The sequence below is a fragment of the Carettochelys insculpta genome, chromosome 14, assembly GCF_033958435.1.
Source record: "Carettochelys insculpta isolate YL-2023 chromosome 14, ASM3395843v1, whole genome shotgun sequence".
In the NCBI taxonomy this organism is placed as follows: Eukaryota; Metazoa; Chordata; order Testudines; family Carettochelyidae; genus Carettochelys; species Carettochelys insculpta.
In genome coordinates, this window is record NC_134150.1 from 42,549,209 (window position 1) to 42,565,833 (window position 16,625).

General features: G+C 47.0%; 1 protein-coding gene and 2 non-coding genes across 4 annotated transcripts; all 3 read left to right on the forward strand.

Annotated features, from left to right (window-relative positions):
* Positions 1 to 2,040: 2,040 nt before the first annotated feature.
* RPL13 (ribosomal protein L13) lies at positions 2,041 to 8,520 on the forward strand. Of its 2 annotated transcripts, XM_075008643.1 has the most exons (6): positions 2,041 to 2,074; positions 2,489 to 2,606; positions 3,122 to 3,263; positions 5,155 to 5,328; positions 7,364 to 7,420; positions 8,318 to 8,520. In XM_075008643.1, exons 2-6 carry the CDS (start codon positions 2,503 to 2,505, stop codon positions 8,474 to 8,476), a joined length of 636 nt encoding a protein of 211 aa, XP_074864744.1. In that variant the 5' UTR covers positions 2,041 to 2,074; positions 2,489 to 2,502; the 3' UTR covers positions 8,477 to 8,520. The 2 variants fall into 2 exon arrangements, with proteins under 2 accessions (XP_074864744.1, XP_074864743.1); XM_075008642.1 differs by lacking the exon at positions 2,041 to 2,074 and having other exon boundaries at positions 2,089 to 2,606.
* Positions 2,874 to 2,953, forward strand: LOC142020947 (small nucleolar RNA MBII-202). Its single transcript, XR_012647571.1, has one exon. It is a non-coding gene; the product is annotated as a small nucleolar RNA MBII-202 (small nucleolar RNA).
* LOC142020946 (small nucleolar RNA MBII-202) lies at positions 5,010 to 5,095 on the forward strand. Its single transcript, XR_012647570.1, has one exon. It is a non-coding gene; the product is annotated as a small nucleolar RNA MBII-202 (small nucleolar RNA).
* Positions 8,521 to 16,625: the final 8,105 nt, after the last annotated feature.

Consider the following 16,625-nt stretch of genomic DNA (forward strand, 5'->3'; position numbering starts at 1 on the left):
GCTAGATTACATGCAGACATGAGATACGAACAGCATCATTGCACTCTGGGTAGCTGTAATTGTATAAGGTTCTCATTTTACCTGCATCTGTGTGTGGCAACAGATGGCTACTGCTGTATTGGAAAGGGGTGGGATTAGAAATGGGGAATAATTCCAGTCCTGGGAGCTCAGACCGTTAGAACAGGCTGCTTTCTCTAGATATGAAGGGTTCTGGGTAGGATATTTATGCAGGAATATATTCAGTTCTAGAATCTAAAATAATGTGGGGGAAATCAATGTGTCTAAGCAGCCTAGAATACTTTATAGTAGCATTTAAATTAATTGGATTAATGGTTGTGATTCTGTGCAAAAGTGTAGCTCACCAGATAAATGCTGAGCGTTATTGCTAAATGTGTCTGATCATATCTTAAAATCACAAATACCTTCTGTATCTGCTACCCCAAGGGAACAGTTCTGCCCTAGGAAAATCAGTTTCACAACTTAATTCTTTTTGAATTTTCATGGAAGTTCAGTCTAGATTAGTAACAGAGAGAGAGCCATGTTAGTTTATATACTATCAAAACAAAAAAAGCAGTCCAGTAGCACTTTAAAGATGAACAAAATAATTTATTAGGTGATGAGCTTTCATGGGATAGACCCACTTTTTCAGACCATAGCCATACCAGAACAGACTCAATATTTAAGGCACAGAGAACCAAAAATAGTAATCAAGGTGGGCAAATCAGAAGAGCAGAAGGGTGGTAGGACAGGGGTAAGTCAAAGAGTCAGATTGCAATTGTTCTTCTTTGCTGTGTATCTTTTTAAGAGACTTTGGTCTAGCGGCAGTGGGGGAGGGATGAGCAGAGCACCTGGAAATGAGGAATGCATTTTTTTAAAAATAAAGTTAACTTTCAAAACAAAAAGCAGTCAAGTAGCACTTTAAAGACTAGCAAAATAATTTGAGGTGAGCTTTCGTGGAACAGACCCACTTCTTCAGACCATAGCCAGACCAGAACAGACTCAATATTTAAGGCACAGAGAACCAAAAAGAGTAATCAAGGACAAATCAGAAAAAAATGATCAAGGTGAGCAAATCAGAGAGTGGAGGGGTCAGGGGGAAGGTCAAGAATTAGATTAAGCCAAGTATTCAGACGAGCCCCATAGTGACTCAGAAAATTCCCACCCTGGTTCAAACCATGTGTTAATGTGCCGAATTTGAATATAAAAGACAGCTCGGCTGTTTCCCTTTGAATAGCGGTGCGAAAATTTTTTTTCAGTAACACACATGCTCTTAAGTCATTAACAGAATGGCCTACTCCATTAAAATGTAGACTAACTGGTTTGTGGATCAGGAGTGTTTTGATGTCTGTTTTGTGCCCATTAACTCTTTGAGAGAGTTTGAAGTCTGTCCAATATACAAAGCATCTGGGCATTGTTGGCACATGATGGCATAGATGATGTTAGTTGAGGAACATGAGAATGTGCCCGTGATTCTGTGAGTAACCCGGTTAGGTCCACTGATGGTATCCCCAGAATAGATATGTGGACAAAGCTGGCAGCGGGCTTTGCTGCAGGGAAAAGTCGCAGGACTGGTGTTCCCGGGGTATAGACGGTGGCTGTTGGTGAGGATCCTCATGAGGTGGGACATTGTCTGTAGGAGAGAACAGGCCTGTCACCCAGGGCTTTCTTGCATCTCTTTCGGGGTCCCGTCATGTAATCTCTGGTTGGTTTCAGTCCCTTGTTGAAAGCTGGGAACTGACTTTCCATGCCTGCAGTTCGCTGAGACCTTTCTCATGTTCCATGAGCTCTTTCAGTTGAGCAGTTTTTCGCTCCTTAGATGCAGCCCTTCCCTAGTTAGCCTGCTTTAGATAACGGCACTCATAGCTTTTGAGTACGCAGCCTCTTTAAAACGGGCGCCATCTTTGTAGAGGGCAAGGAGCCTTTGGCCAGGTGGGTGGTGAAGCCTGTGGGCGGGCCTCTCTCTACCGTTCCTTCTAATTGGAGAGCGACTAGCTCAGTTTCCGCTGAGCGTGACATCCCGGCGTGCCCTGCGCCACCCCTTCCTTTTCCGGTCGGCCATTTCCCCCCGTTGGCGGTAGGTGCGAGTGGAGGCCGGACCCTGCCGCGATATCCGCCTCCATCCGCCGCTTGGGTGGCTCGCGGGGCCCAGGGCCTGGGCAGCCGGACGCAGAGGGGCGGTCTGCGGCCTATCGCGTGCTGTCGTGAGGCGGAGGCCGGCGGGAGGTGCCGGGCCGGGGAAGTGGAGCGGCCTAGATGTTCACCTCAGTGGCTCCTGGGGTGTGAGCTGAGGGGTCAGGGGCTCGTGTCCTACCTGGCCAGGTCCTCTCGTGCGGCCTCGTTTCCCCGGCTCGAGGGAGGTGGTTGCGGCCGGCTGCTGGCGGCAGTTCCCCTACCGGCCCTGCGCCGTCCCCAGTGCTGAGGGCTGCACCGTTACCTCCAGCCTGCCGTGAGCGGGGGGTGCTTTGGTATATGCTGCTTGTGTTTGCAGGGATATAAGCAGTCATGGCACCGAGTCGAAATGGCATGATCTTGAAACCCCATTTTCACAAAGATTGGCAGAGGCGAGTTGCCACGTGGTTTAACCAGCCTGCTAGGAAGATCCGCAGGTGAGATGCCAAGGGCAGCTGGCTGCATGTGTCGGTGAGGTGTGGGTTGGTTGAAATGAGAGCTCGGTGTCTCCTAAGTGCCCTGTAAAAGCCAGATCACTTAGCTGGGAGGTTTGCTCCCTTGTCTCCTGTTGCATGCTGCACTGCTTAGAGAATGATTGATTAAAAGTTACTCTGGTTGTATTCATTGAGGCCAGTAAAATAGCTTGAACCGTGCACTCCAGGAGTGGCAGATTTGATCCTAAGGCACTCAGAATTGCAGTCAAATGATGAAAATTCTCCGGAATCTCTGCACCACGTTGATGAGTTGCTTGAACCCTGCTGAGCTGATGACTGTAGTTTTTCTCTGAGACCATGTAGTCTGGCCTTGTTCACATTAGTTACTAAATGGAGACATTCCTTGTGTCCCCACTGTTAGAACTGCTCTCATGTTTGTTCTTGGTGAGGCATTCTGAAATTATTTCTCTCTATACAACACTCTTTTGTTGATGTTTGTGATGCTTCTCTTTGACCAGGAGGAAGGCCCGGCAGGCGAAGGCCCGTCGCATTGCTCCACGTCCAGTGTCTGGGCCAATCCGACCCATTGTGAGGTGTCCCACTATTAGGTACCACACAAAAGTTCGTGCTGGCAGAGGTTTCAGTTTAGAAGAGCTGAGGGTGAGTATAACTGGTTGGTTGGTATGTCATAAGAGAGCATGCATATGCAACAGATGTATTCTATAATCAGCCCACTGTTGGGTGCAGAGTAACCAAACTAGTTTGGTGTTTGAACTATTTTTTTTCCAACAAGTGTCCTTGATAGATCATTGACTAGCTTGGTTATTCTGTTGGTGGTTAGTGTATAAATATTTGAGTTTTGCTGGCACATGATATCTGTTCAGACTTGTGCATGTGGCCAGTTTTCTAACATTGGTCATTGTGGAGGCTCTAGGTAGGTGTGTAATTGTTGTAGGTTCAGAAACTGGACAATGTGTAAGAATCAATATGAAATTAGAGAATTAGCTGAAATTTGGTTAAGGAAAGGCCTTGATTAGCTGTTAAAGGAAGATCTTGAAAATAGTAAATTATAAGGCCAGAAGGAAACCTTCTAAACTGAAGGGTAACTGACAGGAGCTGGTTTTAAATGAAACCAAGAGAATCTGTCTTGAATTAAGCCAACTTGGCCCTTGCTTGCCAGCAAGCCAGTGTTAAAAAGCTTCTGCAAATTCCAGGGCAATGGAAAAACTGCTGGGCACCCAGGAAGAGGAGAGGAAAGGCTTTGAGGAGCAAAGAGATTGTAGATCTTACCTAGCTTAAGATTGGATGTAAGGGTAAACTGTATGAAATTTGGTTTTTAGCTGAAGACTGTCCTTGGCAATGACATCACTATTTTTTATATCCTTCAATAAACTTGAGGTCATTTGTTAAATACCTGCCTGACCATGTTACAACTGACCAATACGGGTTTGAGCACCCCGGGTTTAGCCCATTTGTAAGTTTCTTGATCAACTGTTTATAAATGTGATGTTACTGTTTGGGTGTAGTAAATTGCTTATTTTAGGCATGTTTAGTGCAACTGTACAATGCTGGATTTCTTAACGAAATTTAGTTACCTTAATGTTTGGTTTTGCATGTTAGTGTTATATTCAGGTATTAGTTCCAGCAGCGTGAGAATGGGATGTGCAGGCAGCAACATAGATGAATACAAGATTGTTTTGAAATTGAGAGGAGCATGGTCAACTTGCCAGTTTAACAAAATTCTGCTTTTTAAACCACTCAGCTTCAGAAGGGGGAGAAGAAGGGAGTATTATGGTTGTGCAGCCTTCTGTACAGTCATCTTAAGGGACGGCAAAGTCGACTGTTAATTTGTTTTGGAATCTCCTCTCCCACCACCACCCTCCCAGGGCTGTGTTAATGTAGCAGCATCTAAAGTCATAGATGAAACTTGTACTGCCATTACCATATTTGTGAAGAGTGGGGTCCTCTGCGGCCTGTTCATTGTCAGGAAACTAGCTTGCTTCTTTTGAGTCTTGGGTACTTTATAGTGAGTCGCTGTGCAAGTGGCACCTAATAGAATATTGATTTAAACCTTAGTACAGCCAGCTTCATGAATCAGGTTGGCACATGTGATTTAAATGGCCCAGTTGCAATTGGAATTTTGTGAGGGCACTTGCATAATTCAGAGATTGAAAGATGCAGGGCTGGGGCAGGGAGCCTTCCCCTCATCATCTGTTTTTGTGCCCTCTTGCTATTTGAAGGAGCATTGACCTCAGGTGTGAAAGCTGTGTACATTTAATAAGTTTTGTCTTAATGTTTGACTCTAATCTTGAACTCTTGGAGCTGCCTTATCTGTTGCGTAATTTCAGGGCATGGCACAATTCGCATTAATCACTACTCCTGCTTCTGATGGGCCTTACAGTCAAATGATGACACTTTCTCCGGAATCTCTGTAGTCTCTGTGATGACTTGACTTGAACCCTTTTCCAGCTGATGACTGTAATGGCTTCACTGGGTATTGCAAAGGTATAACAGTCACTTGACTGTTGACATTAACTCTCGTGCTTTACAGATGGCTGGCATCAATAAAAAGGTTGCCCGGACTATTGGGATTTCTGTGGATCCGAGACGACGCAACAAGTCTACAGAATCGCTGCAGGCCAACGTGCAGAGACTGAAGGAGTATCGCTCTAAACTTATCCTCTTCCCAAGGAAGCCCTCTGCACCCAAGAAGGGAGACAGCTCGGTAGGTACTTTGGGTCCTGGAAACTTTCACAGGCCTTGCCCTCAGTGGCACCAGAATTCAACAACTTCTGATCCTCTAATGCTTGGATGTAAGGTATAATTTACTTAGATACATCTCCTGATGTAATGCCCTGACATTGGCGGAGGAGTGCACGTGTGTACTGCTCAGGGCCTTGTGCTAAAACTTGTAACACCTCTGCATTGCTGAGAGATGGGTCCAGAATGTGAAGATGCTGCAGTCACTCAAAGCCAGGATCTGGGTTGTGAGGTGGGTGGGTGGCTGGCTGGAATCAAAGCCATGGTATCTTCAGCAGCTTTCCCACAAAGTCTGATTTTTATCTATGGAGATAAATTTTAGTAAAAGCAGTAAATGTGTTAGGGTGGATACTGAGATGCTGTTTTGGAAGTACTTACCTCATTATGAAATAATTGCAGAAGAGAGCTAAGTGGGAAAATGCAGGGACAGAGGTAATATGGGGATAAGTTACTCTATAGTGCGGGAGTTCCACTTACCAACTTCTAAATCTGATGACAGAGAACACTGTTCAGCTAAGATTCTAAAATGTAGTCTGTAGGCTTTCGGTGTAGTCCCTTGCTCCAACTGTATGGTTTCCATGCTTCCAGTGAGGACGTATATGTAGTGAAATGAAAGGCATGGAGAAGATTTCTAGGCAACGTGCATAGGCTCTGCACAGTTTACCTGTTTTAAAAATGTTCCTGCTTAAATTTTTCTAACACGGTATAGCCTGCCACCAGGAAACGTCGTGTGTTCAAGCAGTGAGATTGTCTCTGACTGCACTCTTGTTGGCTAACCTATATTAAATGTCTTTTTTGGAACTTGTGTCAGTTTAGCAAATTCCCTGAAAGCCCACTGTTGACAGTCCTGGACAGTGTCACTTTGAACTTGGCTTGGGGATTATTGGAGACGTGGGTGTGAAGAAGCTGAAGTAGAAACTACTTCATAGGCAGATGAAAGATTTTCCTGTTTCTCCAGCAAAATCTCCAGTAACAAGGGTTTCCTTGGGGATTAAAATATGCAGGCTTTTTGGGAGTCTCATTTGAATATCGCTGATCATAGCATCAAACCCTGTGTGTTCACATGATAGACTGGTTAGCAACGCAGATTTAGTTGTGATGTTCAGCATCAGCACAGCTTTAAAATGGCGCAATCAACTTGAAATATGGCCTGTTTCAGAGTGAGCTAAAAATCGTTTAGTGTATTATCACCATCTGGGGTCTTTTTGTTACTACTTGTACCTTTTGTTGCCACATTTTAAAATGTTCCTTTTCCCTGCTCTTCTGCATAAGAGCCAGACAAATGGGAAACTGAATGCTTTTAAATGTACCAAAAAAAAACTGCACAGTAACTTTTTCTGTTGGTTATGGCACCCAGAGGCTTTACTGGGAACAACAGTAAACTTGAACCTTTTTCAAGTTGGTGTAAATCTTAGTGTTCTGCCCTTGCAGTAGAAATTTACTTGGCTCCTGGTTTTGGTAGGGCCAGCCGGGGCGGTTTGGTGGTGGAGTGATGCTGATGCATCAGCACCTTGTCAAAGCCCTCTGCATGACTTTGCTTCCTTTCATCTCTGTTAACTGAGCAATTACAGCTTCTGGGTTCAGCTGACTTCCTCTTAGAAACGAAGAAAAAGAAACATCTGCTTTCGGCTGGCCCCTTCAAAATGCTAGTGTGCCACCTCGGGGGGACGGGAAGTAGTGCACTGCTTCTCCACGCGTGTGTTTCTGGGCCTGTCCAGGAGGCGTGGGGAGGAAATGTAGTGTCGTCCATCTGAGTTATGGCCCAGAACCCTTCAGGTCCAAACCATGAAACTTTTTCTGTTTAAACACGTATTGTTAGATTCCCTAGTGAAGTCGCAAAGCTGGGGCCTTGCACACGGGCCTAGTTTAGTTATAAAACTGAAGGGCTTACATGTTGCTTCAGGCGGTGGGTTCTGTAACTTAGACAGCTCCCATGGGCCTGTCGCCAAGGGAGCCAGTGTACCTGGCTGAATTCAGTAATCACTTGTGTCCTCTTACAGCCAGAAGAACTCAAGATGGCAACTCAGCTCTCTGGACCTGTTATGCCAATCAGGAACGTAAGTGAATCTGCAGATTACACACTTTGACTGATCTGACTTACGCACTGTTGTGTTGCATGCTAGAGAGAACTGACTTGACAGAAGTGTTGTTTCAGTGCTTCATTCTGACCGTGCAGTTAAGTTTCACTGTCCTGTAGACAGCAGCAGTTACCTGAGAGCCAAGAAACAAAAGTCTGTTAAAACTGGTGTTGTATTTGTCCATATTTTACTGAGAGAATGTAATCTAGCAGGGTCTCCAGACTTCTTGCCACTGTGTAATGAGATCCATAGAGCTGACCACTTTAAGCCGCGCTAAAGTTGTCAGTGTAAAAAATGGGAAACTTGAATCTCTTAACCAACTGTTGGTTAAAGTGATGCTCGCTGGGAAGGTGCAAAAAGCAGGTGATCAGGCTGGAGGTGGTGGCAGTGTTTTGGCCAGAGATAGACTAATGGATACAATTTCAGCTCTTGAGGATTTGCTCTACTTTTGAGGGTTTTGTTCAAGCCACTCAACTAGGGATGGAAAAGTTAACAGCTCTCTGAGCACAGCCCTGTGTATTGATCATTTAGTTTTCAGTGACCAAGGCCTGGTATCTCTTGAAGGGTTATTTATTTGATGCTTGCCTTGATAGAGATAATTTACAAATGAGCATAGGCTTGACTTCTAGGGTGGATACCACTCTATCCTGAAGTAGTTATTCCTGTTGTTTCTTCATGCATCTTACCAGTGGCATGAGCTGACAAATACAAAAGCTGAGACTAATGAAGTACCTGATTAAATGATGTTGCAATCCCTACCAGTCACAGCATCTTGTTGCTAGTAGAAATCTGTGCCAAAAACCCACTCCTACACACCTAACATAGTAGAGGCTTCTAGAGCAGAAGGTGTAACTCTTTGGCTCTTGTTTCTGCTAGGTTTACAAAAAGGAAAAGGCCCGTGTCATCTCTGAGGATGAGAAGAAGTTCAAAGCCTTTGCCAGTTTGCGTATGGCCAGGGCAAATGCTCGTCTCTTTGGGATCCGTGCTAAACTAGCCAAGGAGGCTGCAGAGCAGGACGTGGAGAAGAAGAAATGAACTGTTCTCCCTCGAACTGTTAATAAAAAAGCGTAGAAATGTAAGCTGGTGTGGTGTCTTCTTGGACCAGAGGCAAAGGGATCTGGAATAAAGGAAGGTGGTACCTTTGATGCTGCTTGTGCTCAGCAGTGTTAGTTTTGTGTTTTGGTTACATTCTAGTTATGTGTGTCTAGTATTGTAGAAAAGTAAGTTGAATTACAGTCTTATCTGGTTTGCTCACTGCTGCTTCTGAGATGAGCAGATGATATGCTCGTGGCATTATGGGTGGCAGGTGCTTGCTCAGTCAGGGTGAAGTTGCCTTAGATGTAAAGTTTTCTCCTCCGTTTGCTATTTAATCACAACTGCTTTGAGGGAAACCTGACTAGAGAGAGGTCTCTAATAATGCCTTCCCACCCCCCATTTCTTCTCTCCTCTTAAGGGGTAGCTTGCTAATTTTTGCCTTTAAGAAGCGAAGGCCTGAAATTTCCAGCATGTGGTGGACTTTGTGGAATTCAGCTGAGGCTGTAAAAGAAAGTACCGAACTTGATACAGCCCTAAATGCCCACTGGGGGTGGTGGCTCTTTGTGCAGCAGTAACTCTGTGACTACCCCTCAGACAAGTCAGTCTAATGTCCTGCAGAACTAATGCGCAGGTTCCCTCAGTGGTGGCTGGGATTTCCAAGAGGTAGAGGTATTGGTAGAAGGTACAGTAAACTCTTTCAGATCCAGCAGCCCCAGGACTAGGTGGTTGCAGCATATTCAGGTATTCTGGTTAACAGAGAAGTATACCTAGCAGTGCATACTGCTAAAGAAAAATAAGGTTAGATAATAAGAAACAAAAATGTATGCAGAGTATTTTTGTACACTGTAAAATTATACTGTGTTTGCTGTATTTATTTGTATTTACTTTCACTGTACTGGACTTATGGGAAATGTAACAAAAATTTATTTATGGCTAAATTGCCAGTTATTTGAGTGTTCCGAGTGATAGAACGCCAGTTGGGAGAGTTTACTGTATGGATACCCATCTCAGCTGTAGTACGTATGGGATCTTTTAGCTGTGGAGTCTTTGTGGATTCTTTCTAGTATGTTGGGATTCTAATGTCCTCTGTGCTTCTCTAACATACTCTCTGTAGACTGTCTGAACTAGCTCCTTGGGGAATCTTGCACAGAGTACTGCCATAGCTTCTGGGAGGAGCAAAGTACTATCCAACCTGTTGAATTTGGAATGTAGAAACATGGAAAGAAAGAGACCATACTCCTCCCACCCCCTCAAAATCAATTACAAACTTTTTTTACCTACTTGACGTACAAGCTATTACCTGCTTGTTTCAGGCTTGCTTGGACGCCTGTGCTTAAGCAGCACACTAATTTTCCCCTCTATAAGAATAAGAAGGACATAGAGGGACCAGTTAGTCTTATCAGTATTGGTCTGCGTGTGTGATACACCTTGTGAAGTAACATCCATTCTGGAGCTCTAATATCCTCACCCAGCTTAGCTTTCCATACAGGAAATGCAGCAGCTGGAGCACAGGGTTGCGTTCTGCAGCTGGTAGGAGCTGGAGATAAATGTAGTTGCAAAAGAAGTTCTCTGAGCCATAACTTGTATTTCACAGCTAGCATTTTCTCTTCTGTGTGGGTTTGCCTAACTTTTCTGCCCCTCAGAGTGAGTGAGGCACGTTTAGGGAAGAGGTAGAGCTCTAGGATGTTTCTTAATTCATGTGGTTTGGAGTGGGAGGGGTGCCATCAGCATGTTGTAGCCCTTCCAGAAGGAAAACCTGTGATTAAAATATTGCAACTAAATAGTTAGGTGCCTGCTCTGGTGTGGTTATCATTTTACTGTGCGAATGAGCCGCCATCCCACTGCTGCCTCCCATTGTGTAAAGGACAATATTAAATAGTCAACAGAGAGATGCTGGACACTTAATCTTCCTAAGGAAGGTTTAGTTCTTAGAACTCGTACAACTTCTGAAAGGGTTAGAGCAGGAGTGTCCAACCTTTATTCATTGGGGCCACATGGCAATTTTTTACATGTTCCAGGAGCTGAACACAAAATAGCCCCAGACCCCCATCCCAGGCTTAACTGCAGCATAAAACATCAGGGCTGTGTCTACACGTGCCCCAAATTTCGAAATGGCCATGCAAATGGCCATTTCGAAGTTTACTAATGAAGCGCTGAAATGCATATTCAGCGCTTCATTAGCATGCGGGCGGCAGCGGTGCTTCGAAATTGACGCGCTGCGTCCAGACAGGGCTCCTTTTTGAATGGGCCCCGCCTACTTCGAAGTCCCCTTATTCCCATGAGCTCATGGGAATAAGGGGACTTCGAAGAAGGTGGCTTCCTTTCGAAAAGGAGCCCCGTCTGGACGTGCCGCGCGGCAGCAAGGCGCATCAATTTCGAAGCGCCGCTGCTGCCCGCATGCTAATGAAGCGCTGAATATGCATTTCAGCGCTTCATTAGTAAACTTCGAAATGGCTATTTGCATGGCCATTTCGAAGTTTGGGGCACGTGTAGACACAGCCCAGATGAGTCACTTTGCAATAATGGATGGATCTAATTTCTGCACATGCACATTTTTCAAACATCATTGTTCAATTGATATTTCATACTGTAAAAAGTCCACAAGCCCCCAGGCTTAAATCTCACCGCAGCCCCAAACCACCCCCAATCCCAGGATTCACTTACCTTGCACAAGAACTCCCATGTGCTGCTGCCCTCTCCTGTTCCTTTGCTGTTTGTGCAGCTGCATGACTCCCTACGTGTAGAGCATGGCAGGGGTAGCTCTCAGGACTCTGCTGTGCTGAAACATTAGGACTTAATTTAATTGATTTAATGGCCATTAATCCAATTAAACCCAGTGCTATGCTTTCAGCACACCAGGCAGGAGTCAGGCGGTGGCTGTGTGAGCTGCAAATGGCTCCTTGAAGTGCCATATAGGCCCCCAGAGCCACTCTGCCTCCTTTTAAAAATGGCGCCACTGCCGGCTTCATGGGCCAGGATTTGGACACCCCTCGGGTAGAGAGTTATACAGTGCCAAAGGTCTGTCTGGTACCAGAGACTGAGATTAATGGGCCATGCAGATTAAAAGGATAGAGGTACAAGTGCTTTGGGAAGAGCCCATTTTTCTTTCACATTTTAATTTTGATGTGCTTTATTCTTGTGTTACTGGCTCTCCTGAATGGGTGAGACTTGACTTAGCTTGGTACAAACTGTGTCATTGTCCACATTATGCGGTTTTGTCAACAAAAGTCAGAAGAAAAGCTCCTACCGATGTTACTACTCAGCTGTGCCAACATAATCAGACAACCTCAGTCTGAGGTGTAGATGTCAGTGTAGTTGGGGTGATGCAGGTCTGTGCTGACACTTTCTTACATCAGCTGTTGGCTGTCATTCTTGTCAATTTCATGCTCGGCTGCAGTTGTGAAATTCACAAGAAAACCAACTCCCCAACTGGACTGCTGTCCAAGCCTCATCCAAGCCAGGCTGCTAACTGGGCTTCTGCCCTGGGCTGCTGTCCCAGCTCCCCCCCCCTCTACTGGAGAGCACTGCTTCCGTCCAGGTTCCCAGCTCCGCACCAGGAGCACAGCAACCAGCTGGTGCCAAACTTGGATCTCCCCACTGGAGACTAGGCAGCCTGGGCAGCTGCCTCCTCCACCCCTCTCTTCTGCCCCCTTCCTGGAGCTGTAGGGAGCTAAGAGCCCTGGTACTCAGTCCTCCACACTGCCTCTCGGGTGGTGGAAGTGGTCCTGGCGAGAACACACACAACCCTAACAGAACAAAAAAGCGGTCAATTAGCACTTTAAAGACTTAAAATAATTTATTAGGTGAGCTTTTGTGGGGCAGACTGTGATGGAGTGGGGGATACCTGTGTGTGTGTGAGGGGCTCACAAAGGGTGTGGGGCTCCTGCTGAGGATAACCTTGATGACCAGCTAACACCTTTGTACTGCAGACAAAGGAGGAGGTGGAGCCTGAGGGGTTTGAATTGGAACTGGGAGTTGGAAGCAGTTAGTCTGGGCTGAGGGAGAGAGAGACAAAGGAGGGGGCCCCTCGGGGCCTCCTCTCCCCAACATGGATTGGACTGGCTGTCTCTGCCTGCTGTACTGACTCCTCTGTACGATGCTGTGTCCTGTTGGCTAATAAACCTGCTGTTTTCCTGCTGAGTGAGAGACTCTCCTGCCTGCGGACAAGGTGCAGAGCTTGGGGGACCCCAGAACCCCATCACACTGGTGTCAGAAGTGGGATGTTCTGCACCCCGAGGATGGAGCATCCAGCAGTAAGTGACCGGGGCCCCGGAAGAAGTGGGGCCTGCGAGACCCAGGTGTGCTGAAGGGCAGTGAGGTGCAGTTCCCCAAGGCGGATGGGCCTGCGTCCGAACCCAAGCAACTGTGGTCGTGGTCCTCGAGAGGGGGTGTCACACCCGAGGAGGGGTTACTCCTGGGAATCTGTTGGAGTCGGTCCCAGAAGGTGGAGGGGCCGAGAGCCCAACCCCCAGGAGCAAGTGACCCCTGAGGAGGCTGACGCTGAATGAGTCCTTCCCAAGACAGTGTGCTCATGGTCCCTGAGAGCGGGTGTCACACTGAAGAAGGGGTTCCGCTGGAAGTCTGTTGGAGTCGGTCCCAGAGGGCGGAGGGGCCTACGGCCTAACCCTGGGCAGCTTGTGACCCGCAAGAAGCCTGGCACACTGAAGGGATTCTTCCAGGAATCGTGGGGTGCAGAGGGCATCAGCCTGAGAGCCTGCAACCACGCTGAGCAACTCCGCTGTGAAGTGGCAGCACCTGGAAACCGAATCGAGATTAAAGAAGCTGGACAAGGCAGCGTGGATGTGCAGTGGCGGAGATGAGTGCTGGGGAGAATCCTGCAGAGGTGAGCCCGGATCGGGGCAGGGAACCCTGGACTGCATGGAGCTCTGAACTGAGTGGCCTGCCACAGCTCAAGGAGGGAAGGAGCGATTCCAACCCATCATCTACTAGCGGCCAAGACAGACCTGCGAAGAGTTTTCCAGGCCTGGGCCGAGGAAGGAGCCTGTGTGTCTGTGCAGGAAAGCAGCTGATCCACTGGGAATGGCAAGTTGTCTGTGAGAGAAGCTGCTTCACCTTGTGTGTGTGTGTGGAGACCAGCCGGGAGGCTGGGACAAAGGAGAGAGTGTCTCCCATTGTCTGTCTGTGTTGAACAGCAGCAGCAGCCTGGGGAGAGAGCAGAGCCTGCATTTGGAAAAGGTGCCAATGAGGAAACTAGCCCATTTGAGGAAAGGTGCCAATGAGGAAACTCCAAATGAGCCCCTAATCCATTTGCATACTTGGCTTAATCTAATTCTTGACCACCCCCCCGTTTCTACCCCTCTACTCTCTGATTTGCTCACCTTGATCATTTTTTTCTGGTTTGTCCTCCGTGATTACTGTTTTTGGTTCTCTGTGCCTTAAATATTGAGTCTGTTCTGGTCTGGCTATGGTCTGAAGAAGTGGGTCTGCCCCACAAAAGCTCACCTAATAAATTATTTTGTTAGTCTTTAAAGTGCTACTTGACTCCTTTTTTTGTTTTGATAGTGTATAGACTAGCACGGCTCCCTCTCTTTTATAACCCTAACAGAAAAGAGCAGTGTGGACCAGCAACTGCAGTTTAATTTATGCAGTGGCTGTTTGTGGTGTAGACACAGCCTTTTAGAAGGAGAAACAAAACATGCTTTGAGGAGAGTGGGCTTTGATTCTTGTTCCCGTATGCACATACATGTCTGAAATGCAACCCACCCTCAGGTGGGATGTGACAACTAAGTCACTGTTCCAAACATGGAGCAGCTGGGAATATCCTAACCAATGGAATTTGCAGGCAAGACTACAGCAGTAATTATCCATGTTGGAAAGTGGCCAAGACAAGCTGGAAAAACTCTTGGTGCATAGATGCTCATTAAACAGAGTTGTAAGAAATTGTGTCTTTGTCTCCTGGGGTCATGCTGAGAGGCGCTCGCCTTGTGCTGTAAGCCCTCTGTCAGGCCTGCTGCGAAAGGTGGAGTTCTGTGGCACTTTAAGGACAGATTTATTGGACAAAAGCTTTTGTGGGTAAAAACCCATTTTGTCTCACAAAGTGGGTTTTTGCCCACAAAAATTTATGCCCAAATAAATCTGTTAATCTTAAAGTGACCCAGGACTCTTGGTTGTTTTTGGCGGATGCAGACTCAAACAGCTGCCCCTCTGACACAAATGTCAAGTATGCTACTTTTAAAAGCTGGTGCATGAAGAGGCAGTATGAGACACTACAGCAGCATCGCCTGTGAACAGCATGCCTCTGATGAGGACTTCCCGCACCTTAGTTTTAGCTTTCAGCCTTGCAAGATTAAACAGTTTCCCATCAGATCTTGTGTGCAGCAAGATGCCCTCTGCTGAAGATCCAAAGTCTTGCTTCAGGAGGAGTGCAAAGAAGATCCCGAACAATGTCGGAGCAAGCACGCATCCTTGTTTGACGCTGCCAAGACCAGCTTCAAAAACTGCTGGATCAGTTCTCCAAAGCATGCGAGGACTTTGGGCTTACCATCAGCCTAAAGAAGACAAACGTACTCGGTCAGGGTGTTGCTGAATCCCCATCAATCAGCATTGACAACTATACGTTAGAGGTCGTCCACGAGTTCGTTTACCTCGGGTCCACCATCACTGACACCCTGTCGTTGGACACTGAGCTAAATAGGAGGATTGGAAAAGCGGCCACAACTCTGTCCAGACTCAGCAAGAGTGTGTGGAATAACAACAAGCTGTACACTCGCACCAAAATGCAAGTCTACACAGCCTGCATCCTCAGCACCCTCCTTTATGGCAGCGAGACTTGGACCCTGTATGCCCGTCAGGAAAAGAGGCTGAACGTCTTCCACTTGTGCTGCCTCAGGCGCATCCTTGGAATGTCATGGAAGGACAGAGTGACCAACACCACTGTCCTCGAGCAAGCTGGAATCCCAACCATGCACACCCTCCTCAGGCAGCGTCGGCTCCGCTGCCTTGGCCACGTCCACAGGATGAATGATGGAAGGATTCCAAAAGACATCCTGTGTGGTGAGCTAGCCTCTGGCAAAAGACCTCCCGGACGCCCCCAGTTGCGCTACAAAGATGTCTGCAAGAGAGACCTCAGAGAGGTAGACATCGAGCTGGACAACTGGGAAGAACTAGCAGATGACCGCAGCAGATGGAGGCAGGGGTTACACAAGGGCCTTCAGAAGGGCGAGTTGAAGATCAGACAGCTAGCAGAGGGGAAGCGAGCGCACAGAAAGCACAATAAGGACTTGCCAGACACCCACTACAGAGATGCAGCAAGGACTGTCACTCTCGTGTGGGTCTTCATAGTCACAATAGACGCTGTAAATGAAGTCCTCAATTGAAACTTTAAAGGGCGCGATCCATAGTCTGTGCAGACTGAAGGATGTCGCCTACTACTACTGAATCAAGAGGCATCTTCGGGTGCAGTTTTTTCAATAGCAGGATGCAGTTACTCTCTGTTGCCACCAGATGGTGCCAGAACCTCCGCTTAAAACTTCAGCTTTTCCACTCTTGCCTCATTAGCACCCTGGAAAATGCCTTTTTTTTTTTTTTTTTTTTTCCATTTTTCCTCCCCAGCTGATCTGCTCGGGGGCTCTGGTCTGAGCTGTGGGTTTGAACACATTAAAGTCCCCACGTGCATCAGCTCACTCCCACTAGCATCTGTTTGACCCTCCTCAGCTTGAATTCCAAGTCCTTTACCCAAAGAGTGGGAACGTCTGTTATATAAAACTTTAGCAAAGGGGATCCAACCTGCTCCTGCCTGCCTGGCAAGGCTCACATTGGTGCACCTGGACAATCCTGTGGTGTGCTGGAGTGGCTGGTGCTGTCCAGCCCAGAGATGGCCATGTTGTAAGGTGCAATAGTATGAATGCTAATGCGTGACTGGTCTGGGTGCCCGGCAGACCAACCAGTGAGGTCTGGGTTGAGGTGTGGGTGCCAGGCAGATCGACCAGTGAGGTAGGTGCCTCTTGAGCACTTATGAAACAAATGGTGTTGGAGTCAGCGTGCTTGGAAATCTCTGAGGGTGTTGTGAGCAGTTTTCAGTCAAGAACTGAAATTCTGTCAGATCCAGGGGCTTGAGGATTTTGAGAGAAACTTCCTCTGTCTTGCTGGATACTGACTGCAGTGGTGGTGACCTCTCCTGCCCCTCTGG